The sequence below is a fragment of the Rosa chinensis genome, chromosome 3 (genome assembly GCF_002994745.2).
Source record: "Rosa chinensis cultivar Old Blush chromosome 3, RchiOBHm-V2, whole genome shotgun sequence".
Lineage (NCBI taxonomy): Eukaryota > Viridiplantae > Streptophyta > Magnoliopsida > Rosales > Rosaceae > Rosa > Rosa chinensis.
The window spans coordinates 41,235,064-41,248,823 of NC_037090.1; the positions used below are offsets into that span (position 1 = coordinate 41,235,064).

Sequence of the window (13,760 nt, forward strand, 5' to 3'; positions counted from 1 at the left end):
TTAACTCGAGATTTACGTAGGGGATAGAATTGTATCTTCTGACGTAGTAAGGCGGTTGATTTAGTCATGTTGTTGACTTATACTTGTAGTTGGAAGTTGTACAAGTATTAATCACAGGTTGTGATGGATTCACAAGGAGGCCGAGCTAGGGGTCGAGGTAGACCCAGAGGCAGGGGAGGAGCCAGAGGTAGGGGCAGGATTCCTCCTCCTGTTGAGGAGATGTTTGAGAATGATATCGAGGCATCGAATGTTGAGCTGCCTGTTCCACCTGTTGTGGAGGTTGCGAATGCTGCTGATCGCACTCGTTTGTCGAAGTTGGCAAAGGAGATTTCGAGGTTGGGAGGAGTTCCATTCCAGGGAGGTACGGATCACATGTTGGCAGATCAATGGATCGAGAACATGAAGACCTACTTCGAGATGGTCGTCTGTGACGACGTTGAGAAGAGGAAGATTGCGGCGTTTATGCTCCAAGGCGATGCACGGGTATGGTGGAGCGGCACACAGAGGGTTATGGACGTGTCCACCATGACCTGGGATGAGTTTGTGGAACTATTCAGGAAGAAGTACTTTCCGCCTTCAGTGAGGGAGCAGTTGGAAAGGGAATTTGTCTCGTTAGTCTAAGGGACTAAGAGTGTGAGGGATTATGAGGCTGAGTTCTCAAGGTTGTATCGCTTTGTGAGACAGATGGATGCTGAGAGCTTAGCTATGAAGTTTCAGTGGGGAGTGAATGCTTCAATCCGGCGTGATGTCACCGTTCTGGAACTGAAGGTGATGGAGCTCATTTTTGCTAATGCTATGGCCATTGAGCAGGAGAACCTGATTTTCAAGGAGCAGGAATCGGCTGAGAGGGACTCCCGAAGGAAGGGAAAGGCAACTGCTGAGAGCAATGAAGGGACAGATGCTCAGGGTGGGTTCTGGAAGAGGCGTAGGACTCATCAGCAGGCGCCAGCTAGGGAAGCGGCTGCACCTGCTAGGGTTGCACCTGTTGGGCAGGGAGCACCTCTGAGATGTTACAACTGTAAGGAGATTGGCCATACTGCTAAGGCTTGCACAAAACCGAAGAACTTGGCGTGTTTTACTTGTGGCCAGACAGGGCATTTCTCAAGGGATTGTACCCAGCAGCAGGGCAGGGGACAAGGAAATCAGCGAGGACAGCAGCCTTTGGGGCATGTCTGAGTGGATGCTAATTTCAGCAAAGTATGGGGAATGGGGGTGTCTTATCGGCCTTAAGACTTTTCTTGCTAAGGCGAAGTATGATAGTGGGGAACCTAATTCCTTTGTGTGTTGTAACAGGCTTTGCCTGATGTCTATAGTTAGACTTTTGCATGTGACTTCCTTTTGTAAAGTACTGTTTTAGGTGGTATGTTGCATGATGCATTTTTCATTGTTGTAACAGATGAGTCTTTTACAACTTTGTTTGTATGTACGATACTATGTGACAATTGATGGGTAGTTCGGCCGAGGCTGAATCTCATCTTACTATGTTCGGAGATAGTTGGAATGCTTATTGTGATTTTGCAAATAGTTGACTGTGGCAAAAACCTAGAGTTTTATCGATTGATTTGAAATGAAATGTCATTTTGAATTTAGCAATGAGAGTGTTGCAATAATTGGTATATCGATGCAGATACTGTGAGGACAGGACTATGGACTCTTAGGTGGTTGTGCATAGTGTTGTAGTTGTGCATAATTGTTGTTGCATTGGTACGTGATTGAAACAGGTGAGATGTTTAGATTATCTCCAAGTGGGATGGTAAGATGCATTTGAATTGCGATATTAGGTAAGGTACCTATATCGATTGTTGAGCGAGATGCATGTGGTTGATCGTAGTGTTGTTGAAATAGAAGGTGTGGCGATCATCGTTAGTGTCTGGATTGTTTTTTTGTATGGATTACAAAGAAACTTTGATCGGGGATCATTGACTAGTTCAATACCCTGTGGAGGCTTCAGAATGAGTGTTTTCTTGCAGGAGAATCAGAATTGGATTTTTGGAGATGAGTTTATGCGTACTTGTGGGTGTAGTACGCGTAAATTTCGGGACGAAATTTCTTTAAGGGGGGTGGAATGTGATGCCCCGGAAATTCGTAATTATTTTCTGAGGATTTTTCCGGAATCTAATTTTTGGTTGTTGGATGGTTTTGTGGCTCGTGGATGGAGCGGAAGTGTTTCGGATGAATTTTTATTCGGAAAGCATGACTTTAGGGGGGTAGCAAAGGTTGACTTTTGAAACGTTGGGATTCTCCGAAAACTTCCTTCACGAAAGTTGTAGAGCGCGTCGATACGAGTTCGTGGACATGTGGAACTCGTAAATTGGAGTTCGTATGAAGAAGTTATGGCTATGGGAAGAAGTTTCCATTTTAGTATAAATAGAGAAAAATCAGAAATTATTTCATTATTCCACTTTCCTTTTCCGGAAGTTCTTTTTTTTCTCTCTCTTTTCTCTCTCGGTCGATACCTTCAGTATCAAAGATTTTCGATTGACCCGACCCGGCTTTTCCGGCTAACTGCGGCGGTCTCTGGCCGTGAAACTTGGTCAGCTGGTTCGCCTCCTCCGTTCGGTAGTCCTTGTGGTGTTCTCTAGCGACGAGATCCACCGAGTGCGGCGCTGCAAGGCGGTGCAGTTAGAGTTTTCAGACCCGGCCGGAAAACACAACTCCGGCGACTTCGTGGCTTCTTGTTTCCTTGGCTGAGTTCAGAATAGGCTTGCTGATCGATCTACGGTGTTTGTTTTGATCGGTTTACGTGGAAATCGGTTCAACTCAGTTGGGATTACTGTTCACGGCTTGTGAGGTAGTTTTCGATCCCTTAAGCTTGTTTTCTGACTTCGATCCAGTTATGAAAGTTCACAAGCATGCTTAGATGAAGCTTTTTGATGTTGGGAGTTTTGTGAAATAATAAGTTTTTGGCCGGCGGCGGTGCACCACCGTCTGTGGTGGCGTTCCGGCGGTGTTCCGGCCACTTAAGGAACTATTTTTGGTATTATATATGTTCTACTCGTTGATACAAGCGTTTCGATATATAATATGCAAATTTTGGAGTTCGTATGGAATTGTTATGATTTTTGCAGTTTCATACCGATCGATTATTCTATCCGTGAGGATTTGAGCGTCCGATCGACTTGTGGTTTGGTCACATCGATCGACGTATTCCAGAGACTTTGGGAGGTCTCGGATGTGGTTTCGCCTCGATTGGCGCCACTTTGGGGGATTTTAGTTCAAAACAGGGGTTTCGGACTTAAATTGGTTGTGAATCGTTACTGATTTGAGATCATTGGTGAATAGGTGCTTCTAAAAGGTGAATTGGACGAGTTCTTGGTGATAGTGTTAGTTCGGTTCTATATAGAAGACGCAGCGGGATTCTGAGGTGAGTAATCTCACGAAGTTCATTCACGAACGGGAATACCCTTATTGTTTTGAGAGTTATTTATTAACTGCAAACTATAGATGGTATTAGTGGCATTTCTGAGTAGATGACTATGTGTGTACATATATATATTATGGGATGTATATATATACATACGTATTCATGTATTAGTAGGCATTCCTGAGCGGATGACTACATATAGATATATATTTACGTGAAATATATATGTTTGGTGGTTTGTGGATTTATGAAAACAATATGCATGAAATGATGCTTTTTATTGTTTTGGGGTGTGGCTTTTGGAAAACAATTGATTTGTGGAAATGATTGATTTCGATTTGTTTTGAAAAGCGTTGAGATTTGGGTATGAAAACAATATGCATGAAACGATGCTTTTTATTGTTTTGGTGTTATGGCTTTTTCGGAAAACAATGATTACGGAAATGTTGATTTCGATTGTTTTCAAAAGCGTTGTGTTTTGTGTAACATTTTGGGTCCAGTGTGACTCCTTTGATGTTTTGCTCCAAGGGACAGTGCGGCCCGAGGATCGAAGGTCTAAGACCTTGGGCAGAATCTCAGGTGACCACGTCTTTGGCCGGACGAGTGGTTACGTTTTCAGTTAGAGCTCTAATCTGTCTGCCATATAGGTAATTCATGGGGTAACGGGAATTGGTTATCGACAACTCATGACATTACGTATTTTTAGGGAACAAGGTGTGAGTTGCTTCCTTATTAATGGTTTTTAAGGGGACAAGGTGTGAGTTGTTTTCCTTATTAACGTTTTGATAGAAATCAAGGTGTGAGTTGTTTTCTATGTTTTACTGATAGAAATCAAGGTGTGAGTTGCTTTCTATGGTACGATTATGGTACATTTGATAGGAAACAAGGTGTGAGTTGTTTTCTATGTTTTACTGATAGAAATCAAGGTGTGAGTTGCTTTCTATGGTACGATTATGGTACATTTGATAGGAAACAAGGTGTGAGTTGTTTTCTATGTTTTACTCATAGAAATCAAGGTGTGAGTTGCTTTCTATGGTACGCTTATGGTACAAATGATAGAATTCAAGGTGTGAGTTGTTTTCTATGTTTTATTGATAGAATTCATGGTGTGAGTTGTTTTCTATGTTTCATTTTAAAAGGAAACAAGGTGTGAGTTGCTTTCTTTTATTTCGATTTGAAAGGAAATTAAAGTGTGAGTTGTTCTCCTCTTTTGGCATGAGTTGTGTATGTGTGTTTTGAGTTACTCATACGGGCTTGCAAAAGCTTACCGGGTTTGTTGTGTGGCAACCCGGTACACTATTCAAACGGTGTAGGGGTTTATCCTGCATGTTAGGAAAATCGAGGTTGAGGCAGCGAGCTAGCAGCTTTACGGTAGGAAACCATCTTTGTGACTTCACCGTTATTTGGACTTTCGTTGTAGTGAGCTCTGAGGAGCATTTACGTTTTATCTTGTTTTTGACAATTTAATTCGTAAGCTTGTGTAATATATAACTCTATGGAGCGAGTGTATATTAACTTTGAGGGTTCAGGGCATCAATATCTGTGTAAGTTAAAGGGAAAAAGATTCCAGGTATTTTGCACAAAACATCGATAGTAACCAGCAAGACCCAAGAAACTACGAATCTCCGTTACATTGGTAGGTCTTTCCCAATTCAACACTGCTTCTACTTTTTGCGGATCCACACTAACACCAGCAGCTGTAATGATGTGACCCAAGAATGTCACTTGGTCAAGCCAAAACTCACACTTACTGAATTTAGCATACAATTGGTGTAGTCGTAGAGTCTCCAACACAATATTCAAGTGCTCAGCATGTAACTCCTCACTTTTAGAATAAACCAGTATGTCATCAATGAACACAATCACAAAGCGGTCAAGATACGGGCGAAACACCCTGTTCATGAGATCCATGAAAGCAGCGGGTGCATTAGTCAACCCAAAAGGCATAACAAGGAACTCATAATGACCATAACGTGATCGAAAAGCAGTTTTGGCTACATCCTCCTCTTTAATCCGTAACTGATGATAACCAGACCTCAAATCAATCTTTGAGAAAACTTTAGCACCCCTCAACTGGTCAAACAAATCATCAATGCGGGGCAAGGGATATTTATTCCTTATAGTCACCCTGTTTAGTTTCCGGTAATCAATACAAAGCCTCAAAGTACCATCTTTCTTCTTCACAAACAACACAAGTGCACCCCAGGGAGATACACTAGGTCGTATAAATCCCTTATCCGTTAACTCCTGCAACTGTACATACAACTCCTTCAGTTCCGCCGGTGCCATTCTATAAGGTGCTTGAGAGATGGGTGTTGTACCTGGAAGTAAATCAATGGTAAAGTCTATCTCTCGCACCGGGGGCAATCCAGGCAATTCTTCTGGAAATACATCTGGATAGTCACCAACAACAGGAATTTGGCTAAGATCCATAACTTCGGCATTTGAATTCACCACATGTGCCAAATAAGCTTGGCAACCCTTACTCAACATCTTCTTAGCAGTTAAAGCTGAGATTATGCAAGATGGGAGAACCTCCCGTTCACCATAAAAGGTGACAACTGGCTTACCCAGACTCCGAAATAATACAGTACTACAAAAGAAATCCACTAAGGCATGATGCATCCGTAGGAAATCCATCCCTAGGATTACATCAAACTCCACTAACTCAAATGGAATCAAGTCCGCCTCTAAGCAAACTCCTTCTACAAACACTCCACAAAAACGATGTACCCATTCAATTCTATGTCTTTCCCCCGATGGTAGAACAACATGCCACTCTCCGAGTAGGAGAGATGGGGGCACATTAGCAAAGAAAGAAAACCTCTTAGACATAAAGGAGTGAGAGGCTCCAGGATCAATCAAAATGAAAGCTGGTTGACCAAAAACAATTAACATACCCATAATGACGTTCGGTGCAGTGCGACCCTCCTGCTGGGTCATAGCATGAAGACGGGCCTGGGTCACTGGACGCCCTCTCTGTCCACGACCCGGCTGAGTGCTGCTCCTGCCTGTCAAACTGCCATGAGAACCCGAACTAGTAGCACCCACAGATGTCTGACCCATACTCTGACCAGTAGTAGTGAAGACTCCCTGGGTCAACTGAGGGCATTCTCTCCTGTAGTGACCCCACTGGCCACACTGGTAACAAGTCCCCACACCTGCCTGACACGGGCCTGCATGGTGTCTACCACAAGTAGCACACTGGGGATAGTCTATCGGAATCGCCTGTCTACCAAAGCCTCCACTGGAACTAGCAGTGCCCCCCCTGGACTGTCTCTTACCTGTCTGCCCAGGCCTCCTGAAGCGTCCCCTGAAGCGCTGACGAGAGCTAGAATCTGAACTGCTCGGTCTACTGCCTGATGACGATGCAGAACCCGAACTAGAGGCAATTCTCTTAGATGGCCCCTGACTGGGACCGCCAATCTCCAAAGGTCGGGAACCGTCCAGATATCTAGCCTCACACCTCATAGCAGCCTCCACAGCTAACTTAAAAGTCGGATAATTGTGAGGCGCCAACCAATCTCGATACATAGGTAGGAGGCCATTGATAAACTGATCAACCTTCAACTTTTCTGTCGCCACCAACTCAGGGGCAAACCAAGACAAATCAATGAAACGCTCCTCATACTGTAACACAGTCATCTCTTCAGTCTGCTTCAACTGCATGTACTCAAATCGGAGGCGGTGCTGGGATGCCTGATTATAGTACCGATTTGAAAACTCCGTTTTGAACTCTTCCCAAGTCATGGTAGTTGGGTCAAAACCCATATTCCTGGTACCCTGCCACCAAAGCCATGCATCCCCGTCTAGGAGGTCAATAGCCAAAGGAACCCTCCTAGCAGCTGGACAACCCAAGGACTCAAATACTTTCTCCATGCGGGTAATCCAGTCTCCTGCTAAGGACTCCGTAGGAGCACTAGAGAAAGTATACGCCCCATGGCGTCTGGCACGCTCCACAGTATAATCAGTCCTAGGATTGGGGAGAGCCGCTGCAAAACGCTCAAACAACCGCTCCACGGTCCGTAACAACCCACGAGGAACATGCTCATCATCACCCTCACCAGCGGGTGAATGGTTCCTGCCAGCACGAGATCTGCGTCCGGGTCTCATTCCACCTGAAATTCCCATAACTGAGTTACACCAAGATATTTATACCAACAACAACTATCTTACATACTTGATTGGTACGTCAGCACCGAAGAGTATACGATGGGGAACCGCTGCAGTCGGGCCATCACTCGGGAGGTACTGAATACTATCAAGCATGTAAGACAACTATAAGAAGATATCGGCCACAAAATCTAATAACCTAGTGCTCTGATACCAACTGACAGGACCCGACCCAGGAATCACCCCAATTACCTGGATACAAGCCTGCGGGGCCCACGTTAAGCGAAATCCTACCGAAAATTCGGCAGAACCTCCCCTAAATATGGGCTACCCAAAAATTTCACAAACCTGGATATGATTACAACATTAACTTCTACTCAACCTACAATATCATATTTACAATCCAAGCACATATATTACATCCGGAAAGTTCAAATCCCAACATAACCTCCGTAAGCAACCACAATCCGAACAACAACATCCATCAAATTCAAAAGAAAAGGCTTATCAGAGCAACACTAAAACTAAGCCGATATCATACAAGGTAGGTTAAGTAATAACCTACGGACAAAAATGGAAGCGCTGATTTCCAAAGTCCTTGAGCCTGGACGCAATCTCGGCTAATCTGAAATCTGGGCATTTGAAAACGAAGGGCCCAGGGGAAAACATATAAAATCCATTAGAGTGAGTGGACAAAACCGAAATTAGAATCAAAACAATTTATGGTATGCTTCCCCAATTCTCTTTTTAACAAAACCATCATGCAGCTAACCCTATGAAGTTCCAACTCAATCCTTTTCCAAGAAACTCATTTGATGACTAGGAAGGACTGCTTCCTAGGCATCTCATGCCATCGGGGAGGGACTGCCACCCGATGACGCATCGGAAGGGACTGCCAACCGGAGTAGGAGGCGGTGATTAGTTGGGACTGCCAACTAGCCACAGGTAGTAGACGGGACTGCCGACTAACTACCTCAAGTCATCTGGAAGGGACTGCCAACCAGATGACGCATCGGATGGGACTGCCAACCGAGCTGTAGTCTGGACGGGACTGCCGACGCATCGGACGGGACTGCCAACTAGGTAAGATACGCATGCACCAAACTGGCCTCCTTGTCAACTGTTTCCTTTTTAATCCTTTTCTTTCCATAGAGTCACATTTTCTCAAATAATTAATCAACTGAAAACTTATTTCCAAGCTGCATGCATTATTTTAACAAAATAAAACTCCACTCACAAGTGAGTCCCGCAGCTGACCCTGCTGCCTGCCTGTGTCCTCCTCGCTCGAGGGCTCAGTACGTCCTGTCACAATAGAATAGGATATAATTAACCATATAATGAAATACTCTCAAAAACAACTCATTCCCCTCGGAATAAGCATCCGTTGTTCACAAATTGTCATAAAACTCCCATCCTTTAATTTGGGATTAAATTCTGTCATTCCTTTACAACCTCGATGCCCTCCAACTCATAACCACTCAATCGATTCTTAAATCGATTCCTTAACCATTCCATGACCTCGCTTAATCTAAACCTTCACAAAGACCGTTCGATAACTTAACAAATTTTTAATTCACTTCCTTCAACACAATTTACCACCAATTTATAATATAAATCCTTTTCCAACAATTCCACATTCTTTCTTAATTTTTCTCCTTTGCAAAAAAAAAAAAAATCACAATTTCAACTCTAACAATCTCAAATTCTCTCTAAATTTTCTTTTCCAAACCACAATTTCAACACCAAAATTCCTCAACAATATAGACCAATCCCACAATAACATTGATAGTAAATTATCAAGAGGTTAAGTCAAAAGATTCATCAACTAAAACATTTAAAACATCCAAAAATTCCAAATTTCTCATTGACATTCCAAAGCCAATATACTTCTTCAACCTCTCAACACTCTCAACTCAACACCAAAAACATGACAACAAATTCTCAACCCAAGATAATAATCTTAACCACCTTAGAACCACAACCAACATCAAACTCCAAGGAAACTCATTAACCAACAACCTTAAATCTAACACAACAATTCATAGACTACAACTAACAGTTCCTATACCTGCAACAACAACCAAATTCAAGTAGAAATAACCAGAAAAATCAAACAAGAACCCAAGAATTCGAGAGTTACTGTTCACAGTACTGTTCACAGTCTCAAACACCCTCAAATCTTCTTCCACCGATCAAAACGAGCTGCAACAAGGTTAGGAATACGTTCAGTACTTCCCCAACAACCAAAACCCCCAAAGAATCCAGCCGGTAATCGCCGGAAACCGGACATCAAAGCAAAAATCCATTTTTTTTCCATTTCTGCAATTCTCCTCATATCTCCAAAACCAAAGCTACCCAAGGTGAAATACTTACATGGCTAGAAGGAGAAGGGAGCGAGGATCACGCCGTGCCCAAGCTTTCGTCCTGGGGTGGCCGGACGGCGACGGAATCGCCGGAGAGAGGGAGAGCAGCGACGGAAGAAAAAAAAAGAAAAGGGGGGGGGTGACTCGGGTTCTACCCGTGCTCTCTCTTTTTTTTCTTTCTTTGATTCTCTTACCTTCTCTCTCTTCCCATCTGATTTTTAACCCTTCCTTCCACAAATAGAAGCTCACAAAAAAAGAAAACCATGCCAAAAATAGAAATTTCTATTTTTGGTCATAACTTTTCCGATACAAATCCAATTTAAACAAACTACGTGTCCACGAACTCGATTTTTCGTATTCTACGACAATCTCAAATAAATTTCCTAATTTACCAAACTAAATAAAAAGTCAATCCTCGGTCAACCACGGTAAAAAGTAACTAGTAGGTACGGGGCATTACAACAAGTCATTCGATTGGAATAGAAGTATCCATAACCTTTTCGTATAAGTCGCACAATGAAGATCCACCCTATTCACCAACAACATTGTGGTAATATATTAATCCATACTTAAAACATTTTGTCTCCGTGCGTGCATTTATGGGGTAACCCAACCGCTACTAACACGCCAGAAGATAGTTACTATTAACCAACAAGTCCAAAACAAGTAATTTCCTTAGCTACCCCAAAACAACACTTCCTCTTTTGCCTGTTTGTGCACAGATTATTGATCAAATATCATTCACATAAAGGTTCCACAATTGTCAAGTATAACAAAGGTAGCTCCGAACAACCTATTAGTTCTTAATCATGTAAGTTATGGGGCGGCTACTACACTTCCACTGCGCTACTCTGATACCCGACAAAAAAAATCATTGGTCCAGCCTTGAAATGTCGTTCCGAGTCGACTAGGAAAACTCATTTGATAGTTGCCCTGCTGGCCACACTTATAGTATCTCAAACTGGCTAACTAGCATTGTCCCTCAATCAAAACTGCTAAAATTCCTCACATGATAGTGTTTACTTAACGGTACGCAACAAGTACCATGTCGTTCTAAACCCTGTGTAAAGCAAGAATCGTAACTACTCACACTACTCCAGCCAAAAGACTCAAATCTAGGAGGAGATACATCACACTAAAACTGTTCTTAGCTGAGGCTACACTTCTTTAATAATCATAGGTCTAAAATATGGCTGAATCCATGTCATTCTCGCTGGCCTCTAATGCCACAATTGATAATTCTACTTCATACGCCAATGTAATTCTCACAACCGAAAGCACCGTTATCTGTATTATTAGATACTTGATTGGAATTCTGATCAAACTCAAATAAAATAGCTTCCTTAGATAACTAGAGAAACTCTCTCTCATAACCGCTCTGCCAGTCCCAAGTAGAACATTTCCAATCATCTGTCCGACATCACCTCATAACAATTCTACTACAGGTATGACATTATAGAAAAGTTCTAAATTCTATATGTGTCAAATCCTCTAATTGACACATACCTCTAATGGACTATGATGCATCCAACAACAATAGAAATTGCTCCAAATCTGATTCAAAATTTGACCAACAGGAAAAGAAATTCAACATTTGAGATGAAAAAAATCCTCAAGCTGGAATCTGGTCAGAGACAACAATCCCAACAAAATTCACAGCATTCCTTGTTGACTCAACAGTTCTAAAGTATAGATATGCCCTCAAGCATTACCGAAAAGTCTTATCCACTACTAAGCAAAAATTTGCAAAAACTCTTTTGCTCATAACAACCTGGAGAGAAAGTAGAATAAGAGCCCAAATGGAAAAGTTCAAAGTCGATTAATTAAACAAATAACACCTTGCATACCACAGAAACAGAGTCTACTTCCCAAGACAGGAAAATAAGATATCGAAGAAGTTCATTATTTAATGTTACAAGAATCACTAGAAATCAGTCATGTCAAACAACGTTAAACTTGCAAGTACTAGAATATAGCCAGCTCTTCTTATTTAACTTAAGGCCAATGCTGATAAAGGACGACGGTCCTTACCGTAAAAGGATAAGATAGCCACAAATCCACTCCTCGATCGACACTTAACTCATAAGATTTCAACTACAACAAAGATCCCTATGACTTCCTGTGCTAACCAAAATTGTACCAAAAACCTTTCCAAATCTCCTCACTAAGAATCAATCCTAAGCATTAATCCAATAACATAACTCAACCATAGCAGCTCAACAATTAGTACTTAAATATCTGTTGAAGCCTTAATAGAACATAAGTCCAATCAATTAATTCCAACCCAACTCCTACTTCATGTTTAAGCTGTCTTACCGTTAGACAAGTGGTGACCGGATTTCACTCGTACCAACAATTTCCTATACATGTCTAATTAAGGGTCACCAGGGTGGTAAAACTCGCTCAATTCCTCCAAAGATATCCATTACATGTATTCAATTCAAGCAATAACCAATTCCTCGAGATAGCTAACACAATTCACAAGATATTTCCTGGACAGTCCTTAATATAAATCAAAGGACACCCGTCCAACATCTTGTATCACACCAAGCAATATCTGGATCCGAACGTGGTCCCACCACAATAATGATCCAATTTCCTCAAAGTAATCATCACTGAAGTACATCACTTAAAAAAAAAACAGGCTACAATACCTTCCACCCAAGATAACAAGAGTCCTGGTCAAGGCTTGACTAAAAATATTTCCAGAGCTAGCTGAAAACTTATTTCCTTAAAGTTATTCTACCATCCACCAATATCATATCACAACCCATCCGTCAGGCAAAACTTCCACCAAGAGTCTATCACAATTCAACCTTCAAGGCTCCGTGATTCAAAACTCGAATCAGATTTCGTATCACAGAGTAATTCCGTTTGAACTTCTATGGACACCGAACAAGGTCATTACCGCTATCCCTCAATCTCATGTGTAACTGTTTCACTCAAAAGCGGATAACCAAGGACACCCATTTGCATAATATCACATACGAAGAGTTGATTCCAACTCTTCCAATTATTTACCGACCAAAACCGTTACTCTATTATAAAACCTTAAGCATTCTTCCGATTTCTCGAACTTCAAGCACATATCAACTACAAAAACCCACTGATGTTCATCTCCCTACTCGTTACCATCCAAGACTCAGGAAGACAAAACTATAAGTTGTGGTATCTAAAATCAATTTCTTTTATTCCGAGCAAAACTATGCTCATACACCTTGGTTAGGTTAACGACCCAAACCGACAATTTTTAAAAATCTCATTCTACTTACAATTCTCATTTATTGTCATCACTTCCCACTTATCAACATCAGTGACCATAGCCACAAGAAAAAACAGCCTCTAGCCATAACAACCCAGAATATTTCTTCAATTTTCCCTATTGTCTACTGAAGGGTGATGAGTACATGACACCGACATAAGGTGTCTAGTTGGGATACATTCCAATCTGGATTCTCTATAAATGATTTCCAATAATGAGATTCACAAAGAATCTCCATCGAATTCCAATAATATTGCACATGCCACTTACAGGGCCAATCGTATCAAGTAACACATTCTCCAAAACTCAATTCAAGGTAAGAACCATCATTACTACTAATTCCAATTCTAATAACAATCCTAATTCGGAAAGAATTATAGTACTCAGCGATAGCCCAAAACAATGGTCACTCATCTCTAACAATCGAGTACAAAATAAAACTCCGGTCTCGCACCTTAAACCATGCCCCAACAAACTTGTCTGCATCGAGGAAGGGATAACCATAACATTTCCTTGAATCATATTTCATACTCGAATCTGTAGAGTAGCCTTACTCTACCAATACCAGGGAAAGGTGCAAGCATGTAAGCAATCCAATATGCAGCGGAATCCCTAAGAGGTCGGTGTACAGGAGGCATAACACCTAAAGGAAAACTAA

The 13,760-nt window shown here is 41.9% G+C and overlaps 2 protein-coding genes across 2 annotated transcripts; one reads left to right on the forward strand and one right to left on the reverse strand.

Annotated features, from left to right (window-relative positions):
- The first annotated feature begins 705 nt into the window (after positions 1 to 705).
- On the forward strand, positions 706 to 1,176 carry LOC112194591 (cold shock domain-containing protein 3-like). Its single transcript, XM_024334811.1, has one exon. It carries the CDS (start codon positions 706 to 708, stop codon positions 1,174 to 1,176), a length of 471 nt encoding a protein of 156 aa, XP_024190579.1.
- A 3,505-nt stretch (positions 1,177 to 4,681) lies between these two features.
- LOC112194592 lies at positions 4,682 to 7,495 on the reverse strand. Its single transcript, XM_024334812.1, has 3 exons — positions 6,292 to 7,495; positions 4,963 to 6,006; positions 4,682 to 4,686 (listed from the first exon to the last, which is right to left on the reverse strand). The coding sequence occupies exons 1-3, from the start codon at positions 7,493 to 7,495 to the stop codon at positions 4,682 to 4,684; spliced, it is 2,253 nt and encodes a 750-aa protein (XP_024190580.1).
- Between the last annotated feature and the right edge of the window lie 6,265 nt (positions 7,496 to 13,760).